This window comes from Coturnix japonica, chromosome 38, assembly GCF_054131305.1.
Source record: "Coturnix japonica strain WE chromosome 38, WE-NBRP24, whole genome shotgun sequence".
Taxonomy (NCBI): domain Eukaryota; kingdom Metazoa; phylum Chordata; class Aves; order Galliformes; family Phasianidae; genus Coturnix; species Coturnix japonica.
The window spans coordinates 4,812,354-4,827,977 of record NC_140700.1 but is presented as its reverse complement, the minus strand read 5'-3'; the positions used below and the strand labels follow the sequence as shown (position 1 = coordinate 4,827,977).

The 15,624-nt window shown below is 49.1% G+C and overlaps 2 protein-coding genes across 5 annotated transcripts; both read left to right on the top strand.

The window, feature by feature from the left end:
• The first annotated feature begins 958 nt into the window (after positions 1 to 958).
• Positions 959 to 5,262, top strand: NRAS (NRAS proto-oncogene, GTPase). Its single transcript, XM_015885189.3, has 5 exons — positions 959 to 1,198; positions 1,795 to 1,973; positions 2,094 to 2,253; positions 2,517 to 2,640; positions 2,740 to 5,262. Exons 1-4 carry the CDS (start codon positions 1,088 to 1,090, stop codon positions 2,634 to 2,636), a joined length of 570 nt encoding a protein of 189 aa, XP_015740675.1. The 5' UTR covers positions 959 to 1,087; the 3' UTR covers positions 2,637 to 2,640; positions 2,740 to 5,262.
• A 333-nt stretch (positions 5,263 to 5,595) lies between these two features.
• AMPD1 (adenosine monophosphate deaminase 1) lies at positions 5,596 to 15,611 on the top strand. 4 transcript variants are annotated; one of them, XM_015885181.3, is made up of 16 exons: positions 7,737 to 7,903; positions 9,003 to 9,014; positions 10,721 to 10,895; positions 11,069 to 11,234; positions 11,975 to 12,137; positions 12,335 to 12,554; positions 12,686 to 12,815; positions 13,030 to 13,224; positions 13,372 to 13,503; positions 13,591 to 13,754; positions 13,873 to 13,999; positions 14,157 to 14,320; positions 14,640 to 14,760; positions 14,857 to 15,030; positions 15,152 to 15,262; positions 15,353 to 15,611. In XM_015885181.3, exons 1-16 carry the CDS (start codon positions 7,882 to 7,884, stop codon positions 15,506 to 15,508), a joined length of 2,232 nt encoding a protein of 743 aa, XP_015740667.2. In that variant the 5' UTR covers positions 7,737 to 7,881; the 3' UTR covers positions 15,509 to 15,611. The 4 variants fall into 4 exon arrangements, with proteins under 4 accessions (XP_085383343.1, XP_015740667.2, XP_015740669.2 ...); XM_085527217.1 differs by lacking the exons at positions 7,737 to 7,903; positions 9,003 to 9,014 and adding an exon at positions 5,596 to 5,939; XM_015885183.3 differs by lacking the exon at positions 9,003 to 9,014 and having other exon boundaries at positions 7,738 to 7,903.
• The last annotated feature ends 13 nt before the right edge of the window (positions 15,612 to 15,624 follow it).

Here is a 15,624-nt window from a genome sequence, read left to right as displayed (position 1 = left end):
CTGAACATTGAGAGCTTTGAGCCGATGGCTGGATGTGACTTTGTTTTCCTGTTTCCTTTAATTTGACTCCTTTAGCCAGCGAAGTTGCGTTAGAGCTCAATGAAAAGCCTCTTTATTTTGCAGCGTTGTGGAATGGCTGCAGTGCAGAATCCCATAAGGCCGAGGCGTGCCATCAGTGTGGTCATTTAAATATATTTAAAACAATGCACAAATCTGCTGCTGCTTCGAACACTGCAGCTTCTAAACTCGATTTCCTTTGTTCGAACACTGCAGCTTCAAAACCCTTCGACTGATTTCAACTTACAAAGACAGACAATTGTGCCTGAAGTGAACCCGTATATTTTGTTCTTTGCAGCCGGCACCCCTTGTACTGTACGAGAATCAACCCTTAGGCTTTCATAGCTGTATTGAAACTCATCAAGGTGAAATAGTCGATGTCTGTGTGCTTCCCCCCCCGACCCCGGTCACACTTTATCAAGAGAACGGAACGATCTGAGCGTTAGAGCCCAACGATCAGCAGTTCCTCCCTGGGATAGAGGCCGTACTGTGGTTCATTTCCTTTCGTTCCATGTTACCTCTATTCTCAATGTAGGGTTTTTTCTCTCTGGGAGATGCGTTTATCTTTGTAAAACAAACAAAAAAAAAAAAACATTTGCTTTTCTCCAAGTTGGTTTTTTTTTTTTTTTTTGGGTTTTTTTTTTTTTTTTTTTTTTTGGTTTTCTGTTAATGGCAAAGAATGGAAATAGAATAAAGTTTTACTGATTTTGAACAACGCTTTTCTCCTCCCCGTGTCTCTGTTGTTGGGCGTCGCCTCCACACAACCACAACCACCATCATAACAACCATTACAGCCGCCATCTTAGCCGCCATCTTTACCCCCCCATCCTGGTCAGCTGCTGGAGGTCACGTGCCCGAGAGCATCGGATGCACTTCCGGCGCTGTTTGATGACGACACACCGGGACCGGAAGCCGGAAGCTTTGCAGCAGGGTGTTCCGCGTTCGCGGTGCGGGATCCCTCAGTCGTGGTGGTGGCGGGGCCGGGAGCGGCCGGAGCGGGGCGGCTCCGCGTTGAGCTGCCGGGAGGGCGATGACCGAGTACAAACTGGTGGTGGTGGGAGCCGGCGGCGTCGGGAAGAGCGCGCTGACCATCCAGCTCATCCAGAACCACTTCGTGGACGAGTACGACCCCACCATTGAGGTGAGAGCGGGGGGACGGGGTGGGAACGGGCCGGGAGGGGAGAGATGGGAGAGAATGGGGGGGTAGGGTGGGAGAATAGAGCGGAGACTGGGGGGATAGGATGGGAATGGAATGGGGATAGGATGGGAATAGGATGGGGATAGGACAAGAATAGAGTGGGAATAGAAGGGGAATAGGATGGGAATAGGACGGGAATAGGATGGGAATAGAATGGGGATAGAACGGGAATAGAATGGGAATAGGACGGGAATAGAACAGGAATAGAATGGGAATAGGACGGGAATAGAGTGGGTATAGGACAGGAATAGAGTGGGAATTGAATGGGAATAGGACAGTAATAAAACTGCTGTGTGGGGTTACAGATATAACAAGGTACGGCTGTGAGGGGTTACAGCCCTCCAGGCATGGAGAGGTGCAGGAAGGAGCAGCATCTTGTCTCTATCGGATTAATTCCCTTGTGTTCGGGATTAATTCCCTTGTGTTTGGGATTAATTCCCTTGTGTTTGGGATTAATTCCCTTGTGTTCGGGATTAATTCCCTTGTGTTTGGGATTAATTCCCTTGTGTTTGGGATTAATTCCCTTGTGTTCTGTGCAGGATTCGTACAGGAAGCAGGTTGTCATCGATGGGGAGACGTGTTTGCTGGACATCCTGGACACTGCGGGGCAGGAGGAGTACAGCGCTATGAGGGATCAGTACATGAGGACGGGGGAGGGATTCCTGTGTGTGTTCGCCATTAACAACAGCAAATCGTTCGCTGATATCAACCTGTACAGGTACGGGCTGAGTCTTTGCTGTGAGGAGGAAAGGCTGGAAATGGCGTCATTTTAGTGTGAGGCTTTGGGTTAAAACAGCTTTTATTTGAGGAAAATAACCCGTGTTTTTTAACTTTTAAGAGAGCAAATCAAGAGAGTGAAGGACTCGGACGATGTGCCCATGGTGCTGGTTGGGAATAAGTGTGATCTGCCCACGAGGACGGTAGACACAAAACAAGCCCAAGAGTTGGCAAAGAGCTACGGCATCCCCTTCATAGAGACATCAGCTAAAACGAGACAGGTAGGGTGCTTCTGTCCGTTGTATGTTAAACAAGGAACGGTTTAGCTCTTTCCTGTTGTCTTCTTCATTGTTAGAATCACAGAATTGTAGGGGTTGGAAGGGACTCCTAGAGACCATCAAGTCCAACCCCCCCTTAAATGGAAGAGTAAATGCTTCTAAGGCAGTTTGAGATCTGTAGCTTTTGATTGAATACACCACGGGATCCTGGTGGCCTCGTGAGATTTGGGATTAAAGGGGTTTCATGTGAATCTTTGCCTCTGCAGGGTGTGGAGGATGCGTTTTACACACTGGTGAGGGAGATCCGGCAGTACCGGATGAAAAAGCTCAACAGCAACGAAGATGGGAATCAAGGCTGTATGGGGTTGTCCTGCATTGTGATGTGATAAGGTGAGCTCTGCTTTTTTCCTTGTCTGTGAGCCTTCCAGCTGTTGATAAGCACAGTAAAGATCAGTATAGAAGCTAATTAGAGGCACCTTTCTATTCCAGATGCCAGGTTCAGATGTAGCTGCTGGACAAGTCTCGATGCTACTGTATTGTGTCTCATGCTGATGCCCTGCAGTATTTTGGTGCCAGCGACCAGACTCTTGGTACCAGTTAATTAGCACAGGATCCTTTTCTGTGCTCCATCTGAAGGCAACATCTCTGGTATCTACCTCCTTGCTCAGCTCACAGAGCGCTCATATCTCTTGGTGTACTGGGATTCTTTTCTAGCTGTGTCGTCTGGGTTTGTTCAAGAAGAAAACCAGTCACAAGAACAGTGAATTACAGAGACTAAATGCTGTGAAAAAGATCATTTTACCTCCAGAGTAAAAGCTCCAAGTGGCGTTTGACCCCTTTGCATTGGATTCAGATTTGCGGTGTGGTCAGAGGAGCAGCAGAAGTCATTTTGCCATTATAAAGGTTTGTCACCAATCGGATCTGCTGTCTGCACATCCACACGGTGTATCTGCAGCATCTCATTGTGCCAGGAGGATCATTGAACCGAGCAACCGATCCTTGGTTTTTCTGTAATAAAAGGAGAAATCTTCGCTATCTTAAGTGCCTGTTTGCTCCAAAGGTTGAAGGCTGGACGCTGCTCCCTTGGGCTGAGGAGAACCCCAAGGATGAATCTCCTGGGTGCTCGTTGTCTCCGCAGGCAGGTTGTGTGTGGGTGATCTTTACTCATGGCAGGACACTCAGATGGAATTTGCAGCCTGGCAGATGGATCAAATGTTTGTGAGACTCTTGAATTAGGGAGGCCACACCTGTTCTTAGTCCATCAGAATGGATCCCTGCACCTCTTTGTGTGTGGATCTGGGTATGTTCTGAACTGCTTTTCTACAGCATTTGGATCTCTTTCCGGTTGGACCAAATTAACGAGCCGTTCATTTTAACGTAACTGCCGATATTTACAGACCATTTCTTATGGACAGATACTGAATTGAGAAACTGGAGGTTCCTTTGGGCAGCTGCTCCTCAGCTCTGTCTGTAACTTGCAAATTACTCTGAGTTATTTTCTCCAGAGCCTCCTTCCTTATCACGGGAGGGGTCTGGGAGTTGAGCTTGACTGTAATTGGGTCAATGGTTGTGACAGATTTAAGGTGTCCAGGCGGAGTGGAGGAGGCGCTGAGCCCTGACAGAGCACTGAGCTGATTTCTGATTGCAGCATCCCTGCAAAATGAGGAAGGGAGTTCAGTGGTGTCTGCACTGAAGATGCACAACGCTCTGATGGCAGTTCTGGGTTTGCTGTAACAGCCTCCAGGTAGGACCCAAGTGCTGTGTGAGCTGGGTGATTTCCTCCCACATCGCAGCACTGTCACCCCATGGGGTTGGGTGACACCAGCAGCCACCAGCTCCCTGAGCACCGCGGCCTTCTCAGTTCTTGTGCCTGCAGTGCTGGGTTCTGTTCTGTGCTGTTGGGTTCCTGGGTGAGAGAACAAGGAGCCATCAGCCAGCAGAGGCAGCGTTCATCCCGCTGGGGCAATAGGAGCTGTAGGTGTTACGAGAGGCGTCATCTCAGTGTGTTGCAGTCAGGTTCCTATATTTTCAAAACTGAAATTGGAAGTAAGTGAATACTGGGAAAATAAAGTGTTGCTTTTCATGCTCTTTCCTCCACTGACTGTGCTCTTAATGTTCTTGGGGTGCAGAGGATCGATCTGTGTAACTACCTGTGATGCTCCAGATGGGTGTTTCTGAATTCATTTTATCCTGGACTGATGGCACCGATATGAATTTAAGACACAGTGTTTTTACATAAAACATGATTTTCCAGTGACCTGCTGAGTGGTGGGAAGCATTATGGGATTGCAGCCATAGCACTGGCTGTGGCTTGGGTTCATTTGAAGGCAATCTAAAGCCTGCAGGTGAAATGGGGCAGAATCCTAATAATGGTGGATTTAGATTTAGTCCAAATGTTCTTATTTAGATCTAGCAGCACCACGCTGTGTTTGTGCCCATTTAACCCCTCTGTCCTGAGTAGAACAGACCCTAAACAACCTTGTTCAACAACTCCCAGTGCAAATAACTGAACTAAATATCTGTTACTGCTGGCTGAGAGCAGCTGCTGGGGTTGTAGCGTTGTGGTGTGTTAATGTGAGCGCCCCAACTCCATGGTCTGATTAACAAACAAACATTGCTCAGATTTTGTTCTTGTCACCAATAAGACTGGAATAGTGACGGTGATGCTTATGTATCGTGTCTTGTGAGTGCACTGCAGTGATTTACAAAGAACTGGATTTCAAGCAGCTTTGGACCTGTGGGGGGGAGGGAGATCAATGAAGGTTTGAATCACGTTCTATTTCTGTGCATGGTCCTTCATTACTCCACAAGCCTAAATCCTATGCAGCCTCCAGGATAGCTGGAAACTGTTGAGATCTGGATGGTTTTTGTTTCATCCAAGGGCTAACTCGTTGTAACTTGGTCTAATCACCTGCTTTCAGAAATGCGTCTCTGTTGGTCTGAATGGAAGTAAATTATTTTGCTTCTTCAATAACTTTTTTTTTTTTTAAAGAATAAACTCTGTGAATTCTTGGGTTGTTTCTTTCATGACGGATCACACAGCTGGATTACAGAGAGCTCAGCACACAACTCACCTGGTGTTCCATCAGTGAGATCAGCCATCAGTGAGATCAGCCATCGAGGTATTTCTGTGCCCACTGCCCTTTGTTTGGTCTTTGTTGTGTATCTCACCCTTCTGAAGTTGTGCCCTATTGGCTCTTCTCCTGCCCCAGGAGTCCTGAACCACACATTAAATGTGCTTTAGATACATGGCTCCTATAATGTGATGGCAGACCTCTGGTTTTCAGAGTCCAACCTGTTTTCTGTGTAAGGAACTGCAATACAGACTGTTGATAACAGCAGAGCTCCCCACGCCACAGTGCAGCTCTGGTCAAGCACTTCAAAACAGAGGTGATAAATCATGCTGCTGAACTTCAGCTTTTCAGCTCCCTTTGCTGGCTCCTTTCTGCACATGGAGGTGCGCAGGGTGGGATGAAGCTTTTTGCCTCCTGCTGCAGGGAGGTGCTGCCCCGTGTGTCTCAACCCAGAGCTGTGAATTGCAGACGTTCAGCCTCGAGTCTGCAGGACTTTGCTCTTACTGCACAGCGGATCCCCCCGCTGTTCTCACCGAGCATTGCAGCCGCTCTCAGCATCCTCAGCACCGCAGGAATTCCACCTTGGCTCTGAGGTTACCTGCTATTCACATCAAGGTGAGTGGCCTTGTGAGCTTGTGTACGTTTGGGTTTTGTTTTCCTTTCTTCCTTCCTTGAGCAGAACAGAGGAACGTCACCAGCTGAGAGCAAAGGAGTTTGCTCTGTGCTATGTATAAAACTCTTTGTGTTGCAGAGCTGCACTATTTACTGCCTGTTGCAAAAGGGGAGGTTTAGAATCACAGACAGATATATAAAAGCAAGGCTCTTCTGGGCTTGTTAGGGATTTTTTTCCCTCCCCTATAGTTGTTATCTGTAACAATTTGTTCCTAGAAAGCGGTTCAGATCTTAATGAAGGGCGCATTGATCTTCATTGAGTTCTGGAGCAGAGGATGGTTTAAGTGGTCCTGGGGGAATCTGTGGGAGATGAATAGGAGCAACATGAGAGAAGAACCTTCTGAGGGTCTCCTGAATGCAGGCTGCCATTAGCAGGTCACAGGTGTAACAGCAAGGAGTGCATTTATGAGCTTCCATGTTCAGATCCTGTAGGAGTCTTAATGGAGATCTGTGTGTAAAATGACTGTAGATCATTTTCTAGCAAGGTCTGTCCATAGGCTTTTTGGGCAGCTCGCTTGGAGGTATCTCTGCTTTACGAGGCAGATCTTGGCAAGTGCCCTGAGCTGCAAAGTTCCTGGCATGCTTGGCAGTCTTGCTTTGAGCAGACCAAGGCAGAATGAACACATTGAAAGTCTCTGTGTGAATCACTCATTTCCCAGCTAAAAACTGGGGAGCAGGCCTGCCTGCCTCCAGCCCTTCAGCTTAAAGAGGCTGTAGTTCTAACTTTAGCACAGCATACCCAACCTTTACTCATATTTCTACCCCGAACCCAAACACTTTGACCCCGTTACTTAGATGGCTGAGGGATCAGAAGACCTCCTGAAGAAGATAACCTCTGCACCGTAAAGGTTATTTTTGGTTTCAGATGTGACTCCTAAGGCCTTGACATGGCAAGAAAGGTTATAGGGGCAGGTCTGGGCCCTGTGGGAGAGCAAACATCTCAGCTGGAGATGAGGGGCAGAGGCTCAGCCCAGCTCCTGCATTGTCTCATGGTACCACAAAGCTTCCTGTGCATCCATGACCACAGTCTGTGAGCTGTGCCTTATTCCTCGCTGGTTCTTCAGCTCTCTTCTCTGTTAGAACAGAATCCAGGTCACTCTGGGTAGTTTAGGGGAGTTTCTCATCACAGCTTGGACTGTGTGAAATGCTGATCACCGCTAGGATAAACAAGACAAGCCTCAGTTATGGCTCGCTGCATACAGAACAGATGACACCCAGGCTTGCCAGCTGATGTAAATCACTTCATACAATATGAAGTTTTATAAGAGCAGGCCCTGATGGCTCCTTGCGCTTCCTTTTTATCAATATTACTGTTTTTTCCCCTTCTGTTCCATTCTGTTCCATTCCTATGGGAAGATGTGAAGGTGTCTGCACAGCTCCTGCAGGTAAGATCCGCTCCTCCATGCAGATCCTTCTGAGTCCCTGGTTAGGAGTGGGAGCACATCATATGTGCCCATCCTGTTCCCATCAGCCATGAGCCCAAAGGAGCTCCTCCGAATCATTGGCTCAGTGCAGAAGGCATCAATTCTAGTCTCTCTTTTAGGCTGACTTCCAGGTTCTCCCTTCATACAGACATAAGGCTCCTGAGATGGGACAGTCTGGCCAGACAGTGGATAAAACTTGACTAAATGTGAAATGAAATCCTCATTTAAAAAAAAAAAGCAAGTTGAATTTGAGCCCTGGTTTCAGCTGTTTCAGTGCAAGTGCTCATGGCTGCACTTTAAATAGTCCTGCAGTTCGCCTCCCTTCTCCTTTTAGAGAGGGAGAGTCTAATTACAGGGAAGGGAAAGCGGTAAAGTAAGTGTTGGGCTGCTGAGCAGTCAGTCAGCTGCTTGTGCTGCCTTACAGCAGGGTGTCAGCTGGGCTCTGCAAACTCACTGCAAAGATGTCACGGGTGGAAATTCCAGGTAGGTCTGAAGGCAAAAGCAGCAGGATGGGGAGGCACAGGGCAGGCCTGTTAGCTGGCAGGCCCTGAGACCTTGGTGCTGTGCTGTCTTTGCAGTCCAGGGATGCAGCCTGAGGGTCTGAGAGCGTTTTTTTACCTGCTTGGAGGTGTTTTTGGACAATGGTTGTATGGTTTAAATCTTGCTCTGCTCAAAGCGGGACAAAACCTGTTATCCTTCCTGCAGTATCCTCACATAACATCATTGTAGAAGGGACCAAAGGGATTTCAGGAGTCTCCAGTCAACCTGAGTGCACTTAGAAGATGTTGGGTGCTGCACTGCCCAGGGGGTGGGAGACACTGGTGTTGCAGCCTGGACCTGTGACATCAATGGGAGTTTGACCTTCCTATGTGTGTTTTTTATCCACTAAAGTAACGGAAGGTCAAAGTAGGCATTTCTGGGATACTTGGTTTGCAAATCAATACGTGGAGTTCAAATGCCAGGACTGGAAGTATTTGAACTGCAAATATAGGCTGGATTTTGGGATGTGAGCAGCTGGTAACTGCAAAGCCAGAGAGCTCCAGTGTGGATTTTCTGGGTCAGATAGTGAGGGCATAAGCAGCATCCTCAGAGTGTTGGTGCTGCCCTGAAAGCCCAGACGTGAAGATCTGTGGAGCTGCAATGTCTCAGCTATCAGATTCTGGTAGTGAATAAGTGGAGATGTGACAACAGGTGGCAGGAGATTGGGAGAGAAACTTAATATAATCGAATTGCTGTCCATCCTGATCTTCATTGAGGATGGTGAGTCACGGACAGACAAACTATCAGTGGTGAAGGAGCCTCAGCGCTCTGAGACACTGAATTTGATGTTATTACTTTATTTTGTTTGTGTACTTTGCTTTGTTTATGCACATACTGGAGCAACATCACAGTATATGAACACTGACCTTACATCTTTATAATATTAGAAGGGACAAGAACTTCCTTTTGTAACACTTCACCCAGGCTTGTACTTTACAATCACTTTTTAATCACTGGCGCGACAAGAAGGCAAAAAATGTTTATGTTTTTGGAGGGCTGATCCACATCTGTTTTTATTCTGTTTCTGTTTCATCTCCAACAGCAGCAGATAAACGTGAGTATGGCGGTGCTTTCCTACATGCTTCCCTGTGTTACTGTCTGAGCTCCGGGAGCAGACAGCAGTCACACCACAGCAATGGTTCTGCAGTTCAAGACGGTGCATTTCTCAGCAGTGCTAGATGTGCCTCTCACTGCTTTGTGCAATTGGATTCAGTCCTTGGATACACTAAAGCTGCTATTGGTTAAATGTTGTTCTCGCAGCCTCAAGCTCCTGTTTAGAGGAATAATTTCCCTGGCACCTATTCGTGCTTTGTGTTGTGGGATTTTTTTGCCTCTAAACAGAGATCCAACCTAAAAGAACTCTTGCCAAATCATTCATGCTCCTGTGGAGTAGATTTGATCCACAAGGAACAGATTCAATGCGTCACATCCCTCATTCACACTGCAACCCACAGTATGGTATTCCTGCCTTTGCCTTCCTGCTTCCTATTTATTCCTATATATTCCTATAGCTAAGACCTCACGTGCCAGCAGTGACCCTTTATTGCTGTGACTCCTGGTGTCCCCAGGCCCCTAACACTGGGCAGTAATCAATGGCACCAGGAACCGTGAGTAGATGCTGCAACTGCAGGACAACGGGCAGCTCGTGGCCCTGAAATGCTGCTCTTGTGCTATTGCACTGCTGAGAAATGGAGCTGGTGCTTGAATCATTCCTGTGCTTTACAGCTCAGCACAAGGTTCCTTTGGTTTATCACATAACAGCAAGGAAAGGAAGCCTCTTTGTGGCACCTCCTAACTAACCTGCTGCCAGGACCTTGGAGCTGTAAACTCAGGGGTTTGCTGATGGTTTTTAATCCTTTTTTTTCCCCATAAGATTCTGTGAGAACAGAATTTTGTCTGGCTTCAGTGATGAAAATCTCTTCTAGGTCTTCACACTGTCATGCATGTCAGCCCTCCCTGCCTCGGTTCTCATCTGCTGACCACAACATCCTGGAAGGTGTCTCAGTGTTGTGGTCCCACATGACCGACCTGCAGCTTCAATATTCAGCACGCTTCATGCCGAGCTGCCAGTGAAACCTGCTCAATTAGATCATATGCTGCCATGCAAACATACGTTTGAGATGAGACCACCCCAAAGAGGTCTCGTTTTATGGTGTTTTGCTGGCAGCATAAAAGCTTTTAATGACCCTCCTCCTGTTCCCTACAATTCCAGCCAACCTTGTGCCCATGGAGACTTCTGTAGAGCCGTATTGTTTGGTACTTCTGCAGCATCCTGGCTGTGATGGGCTGGGAGGAATCTAGGCCACAGGATGGTTTCCTGGCTAGGAGCTATTCAGCTACATTGTGATGGCAGGAACTGTGCTGACTGCTGGCTTTGTCCATCTCCATGTCCACCTGTTTTCATCCTGCCTGGATGCCCTGTGGAACAAGTGGGTCTTGGCCTTCCTAGAGCTGTAATGGCTCTGCCATTCTCCCTCTTTGTCTCCTATGTGCCCTTCCTAAGAGCTTGCTTCTTTCTGAGCTATTTTGTGCTACTTGCACTGGAAGTTGTATTTACTTTTTCTATTGGGGATGCTTGGATACCCCTCCAGCCCACAGTGTGTGGAACAAGCTCTGTTAGGAGGGCACTCAGAGTCTTCCAGGCAGAGTTGAGGTGTTGTAAGGACATGAGAGCTGAGCTCTAAGCTGGCACCTTTCTGTTTGGGTACCTAATTCCCAGCCACCCTACCTGACCCTGCAGCCTGCTCTTTCTCCTTGCAGAGATGGACGAGGCGACGCGCTCCTTCGCAGAGCAGGTCTTTGCCTCTGAGGTCAAAGATGAGGCAACCAGGGAAGAGATCTCTCCTTTTGACGTGGAAGAGATCTGCCCCATTTCACGCAATGAGATGAGAACACACATGATGCTTCAGGAGAGTTCCTCTGCAACTGAAAAGCGGTGAGCAACAACCAGGATGGAGGGGAGGAGGGGAGGAGGGGCTGTGTCAGCTTGTGCCCAGCCAGGGGTGGAAGAAAAGCAAAAGATTCATAAATCAAGGCATGTGAAAAACAGCTCAGCACAGCCCAGACACAGAGCTGGGGTTGCTTGCCTGAGACTTTTCTTCCTGGCAGGAGGAAGCGCATGCTCAGCCTGAAGACAATTGCTCTGGCAGTCCCTTTGATTCAGAAGGCTACAACAGGATTGTCCACTATTGAAGAGGTCATTTCTACCTCCCCCCAGTACCAATCGGTGCCTGACTTCCAGAGGGTACAGATCACAGGGGATTATGCCTCTGGGGTAGGTATTTCATGGCCATTCAACTCCCCTGTGCTGACGGTACCACTGTACACAAAGTGATGGAGGTTGCAAGGGGACCTGTGGATGTCCAGACCCTACTGCTGAAGCACAGCCATCTAGAAATGGTTGGGGGGCACCATTAGCACTTCCAGAGCAAATTCGTCTTTCTCCTCCTTTCTCCCACAGCTTTCTGCTGTATTTGTGCTGTTTGTGAGATATTGCTGGCAGGGCACTCAACCTGGAGTTTTATAGCGGTGGAGCAAACAGGGGAAACTGAAATCCAACCAGCACGCAGTAGGCACATTCCTTCTGCCGTGACTGTGCTTAGCTGCAGCTGATGCGAGATACTCTGTCATGCTGCCCCAGTCTGGCCAATCTGCATTGCCCAAAACACTTGTCTGTGCAGTAAATCAAATTCTTGACGTATTGGGCTGGTATATGTTGCTCAGTTTCAGCCTGGGCTCCAGAAATAGCATCCAGTCTCCTGCCCAGGCCCAGGTTCCATTTTGGTTCCAGCTACAGCACGGGGTGAGGAATGTAAGGGGGTGGCAGCTAAAATTCATTTGCTGTAGCATAAAGAACCTCCCATTACCATTGCCACATCTGGGACTTTGCCCATCATCCCTTCTTTGTCCTGCTCAGGCAGAACAATGGAAGGGAGAGGATGTACCCTGCTGTAAACACACTCGTACCCTTTACCACTCAGTGCAGTGGTTGCACCAACACCAGCCCTCTTGCAGGTGACAGTGGAGGATTTTGAAGTTGTCTGCAAAGGTCTGTACCGTGCCTTGTGCATCCGGGAGAAATACATGCAGAAGTCAATGCAGAGGTTTCCCAGGACCCCATCACAGTACCTGCGTGCTATTGAAGGCGAAACCTGGAGGGCAAGTGATGCTGGCCCAGGTATATTTCATTTCAAATTGGGGTGGTGAGGTGTCAGACAAGAGTTACACAGCGCTCCATGGGGAGATTGCCTGCCTGGGGCTCCTTGTTGTTGGTGCTGGGGCTGTGCCTGTCCTCTGCTGGGGGTGGAGGAGCATGGCAGGCTTGTGGGGTTTTGCTGACAGCCACAGCCCCATAGCATTCCTCCTTTGGTGCAGTGTTCACCCCGCCAGTGAAGGATGGACAGGATCCCTTTGAAACTGGGAGTCTCCCTGAGGACTTGGGATACCATGTCCAGATGAAGGATGGGATTGTTTACATCTATAGTGACGAGGCAGCAGCTGGAAGAAATGAGCCCAAGGACCTGCCTTACCCCAGCCTCAAGCACTTTGTTGATGACATGAATTTCCTTTTGGCCCTGATCGCACAGGGGCCTGTGTAAGTGCCAGAAGCAGCACCACGGGGAGGCACCAAGGCAGTGTGAGCTCCTCCACTTGCGGTGAAAGCTCAACCCTTCTGCATTCGACTCTCTATGCCCAGACACTCTTGTGCCCTTTTCTTTTTTCCAGTAAGACCTATAGTCATCGGCGCCTCAAGTTCCTCTCATACAAGTTCCAAGTGCATGAAATGCTAAATGAGATGGAGGAGATGAAAGAGCTGAAGAACAACCCTCATCGGGACTTCTACAATTGCCGTAAGGTAGATGGTGAGGCTCATAGCCCTAATAACCCTGCAGCCGAGCTCCCTTGGTAACTGCTGCTCCCTGAGATATTGGGGTCAAGGTCTGGGATATCTGCTAATGGGAACACGGCTGAGCCATATTCCTTACTGAACTTGGGTTCTGCTAAGGGATATATGGTGTTACCCAAGCACTTCATCTTGAAGCTGGAGAGCTGCTGCTTTGCCTTCCCAGGTGGATACACACATCCATGCTGCAGCCTGCATGAACCAGAAGCACCTCCTGCGTTTCATCAAGAAGTCGTACCGTGTGGATGCTGACCGTGTGGTTTATGACTCCAAAGGTGAAAAGCTCACCCTGAAACAGCTCTTTCAGAAGCTCAACCTGCACCCGTACGACTTGACGGTGGATTCCCTGGATGTCCATGCTGTAAGTGGTAGAGCACACGCTGTTGTTGGTATTTATGGCAGGGTATGGCAGCTCCTGACTTTCCCATGCTGTGGATCAGTCCCTGCCCAGCTGCTGTGCTTGGACTCAGTGTGTGTTTACAGGATTCCCTTGTTATCTCTGCTCCAGGGCCGTCAGACGTTCCAGCGCTTTGATAAATTCAATGCTAAGTACAACCCCGTGGGTGCGAGCGAACTGCGTGACCTCTACCTGAAGACAGAAAACACCATCAATGGTGAATACTTTGCTACCATCATCAAGGTATGAATACAGGGGAGGAGAAAGTCATGGGGCTACTGCACTCAGGGCGGAGGATACTTGTGTGCTTTGTGTTTTCTTGGCTCGTAGGAGGTTGGCTCTGATCTGGAGGATGCCAAGTACCAGCATGCGGAGCCTCGTCTCTCCATCTATGGGCGATCAGCTGAGGAGTGGTCCAAGCTGGCCAACTGGTTCAACAGACACAGGGTCTACTCCCCCAATATGAAATGGATGATCCAAGTACCCAGGATTTAGTATGTGCTGTGGTTCTCACCATGCAGTGCACCGTACTTTATTCTTAACCCAGGAGGAATAATGGGAACAGTGAGCCATGTTCCTCTGATGGTGATTAATCCCTGTGTCTGTCCGCAGCGATGTGTTCAGATCTCGGAATTTCCTCCCACACTTTGGGAAGATGTTGGAAAATATCTTTGTTCCCATCTTTGAGGCAACCGTCAACCCTCAGGCCCACAAAGAGCTGAGTGTCTTTCTGCGCCACGTGAGTGTCACTAAATGGTGCTGTCAGGGTCTGGTGAGCCCTGGATGTTCCTGTTTATGCACAGGAAATAGGACGTCAGCACTGTCTGACACAGAAAATATCATCAGTGGGATTGGGGCTATTCTGCCATTTTCTGCCATTTTATTTTGCCAAGCAGATCACTGGCTTTGACAGCGTGGATGATGAATCCAAGCACAGCGGACACATGTTCTCCACTAAAAGTCCAAAGCCAGAGCAGTGGACGTCTGCAAAGAATCCATCCTACACCTACTACTTATACTACATGTATGGCAACATCCTGGTGCTTAACAACCTGCGCAGGTGAGGCCCTGGATCTGCTGGAGGACACACTTGATGGGCTGGCAGAAGCCAGTAGGGGATCTTCTTGCTCTGCCACTAGTGTAGTTTGGAGCTTCTTGTCCCAGAGTGATTGATTTCCCAATGTTCTGCAATAGGAACTGTGATCAAATGGGGTGAAAACTTTAGGACTGCAGAGATGCATCTATTGTATATGGAGGAAAGAGTACAAGCCAAGTCAAGCTGGCTTCTTGGGGAACACACAGTTATGGGCTGAGCTGGATGTAGGGGAATCTTGCATCACGTGCCATCTAACCTGCCCTGAATCCTCCTGTGTGTTTAGGCAGCGTGGTATGAACACGTTCCTCTTCCGTCCACACTGCGGGGAAGCCGGGGCCGTCACACACCTGCTTGCAGCCTTCATGACAGCAGATAACATCTCCCATGGGCTCAACCTGAAGAAGGTGAGTGGAGCAGCCTGTCACAGATGACTGTGTTGATCTGAGTTGTGAGTCACAGCAGCTTTATCCCTAACCCTGCCCATCTTCTCTCCGTTTCAGAGCCCAGTGCTGCAGTACCTGTATTTCCTTGCCCAAATCCCCATCGCTATGTCCCCCCTCAGCAACAACAGCCTCTTCTTGGAGTATGCAAAGAATCCGCTGCTTGACTTCCACCAGAAGGGCCTCATGGTGTCCCTTTCTACAGATGACCCCATGCAGTTCCATTACACCAAGGTGCTGTGTGGGCAGTTTGTCATGGGAGCAGCACGGCAGGGTGTGCTGGGGGCAGCACCTTGATGGGGCAGCCGTGTGGGCTATGCAGGTGTGATGGGTTTAATACAAGCTTTGGCTGCAGGAGGCCCTGATGGAGGAGTACGCCATCGCTGCCCAGGTCTTCAAACTCAGCACCTGCGACATGTGTGAGATCGCCAGGAACAGCGTGCTGCAGTGCGGGCTGTCCCATGAGGTGGGTGCTCAGGGTGGGCTGGGGAGCAGAGCAGGAGAGCAGCTCCATCAGGGCTCTGGGGAATGTACATCCCTGTGCTTGTACGTGCAGGAGAAAGCCAAGTTCCTGGGTGAGAACTACCCGGAGGAGGGGCCCAATGGAAACGACATCCGGAAGACCAACGTGGCTCAGATCCGCATGGCCTATCGCTACGAGACGTGGTGTTACGAGCTCAACCTCATCGCCGAGGGACTGAAAACCGAGTAGCGCTACGGGCGGACTATGGGGGCGGCGATGCCCCCGGACTCAACCGGGGCTGCGGGCTCGGGGCGCTGAGCGGAGGGAGCGGGCAGTAAAACGGAATATCTGAGCGGATCGGAGCC

Excerpts from the sequence above, each read along its gene's own strand:
- NRAS (XM_015885189.3), top strand. The coding sequence starts at position 1,088 with ATGACCGAGTACAAACTGGTGGTGGTGGGAGCCGGCGGCGTCGGGAAG. Across the intron at positions 1,199-1,794 it reads AGTACGACCCCACCATTGAG|GATTCGTACAGGAAGCAGGT; the intron begins GTGAGAGCGGGG and ends TGTTCTGTGCAG. Across the intron at positions 2,254-2,516 it reads CATCAGCTAAAACGAGACAG|GGTGTGGAGGATGCGTTTTA; the intron begins GTAGGGTGCTTC and ends TTGCCTCTGCAG.
- AMPD1 (XM_085527216.1), top strand. The coding sequence starts at position 10,347 with ATGTCCACCTGTTTTCATCCTGCCTGGATGCCCTGTGGAACAA. Across the intron at positions 10,896-11,068 it reads TCCTCTGCAACTGAAAAGCG|GAGGAAGCGCATGCTCAGCC; the intron begins GTGAGCAACAAC and ends TCTTCCTGGCAG. Across the intron at positions 12,138-12,334 it reads GGCAAGTGATGCTGGCCCAG|TGTTCACCCCGCCAGTGAAG; the intron begins GTATATTTCATT and ends CCTTTGGTGCAG.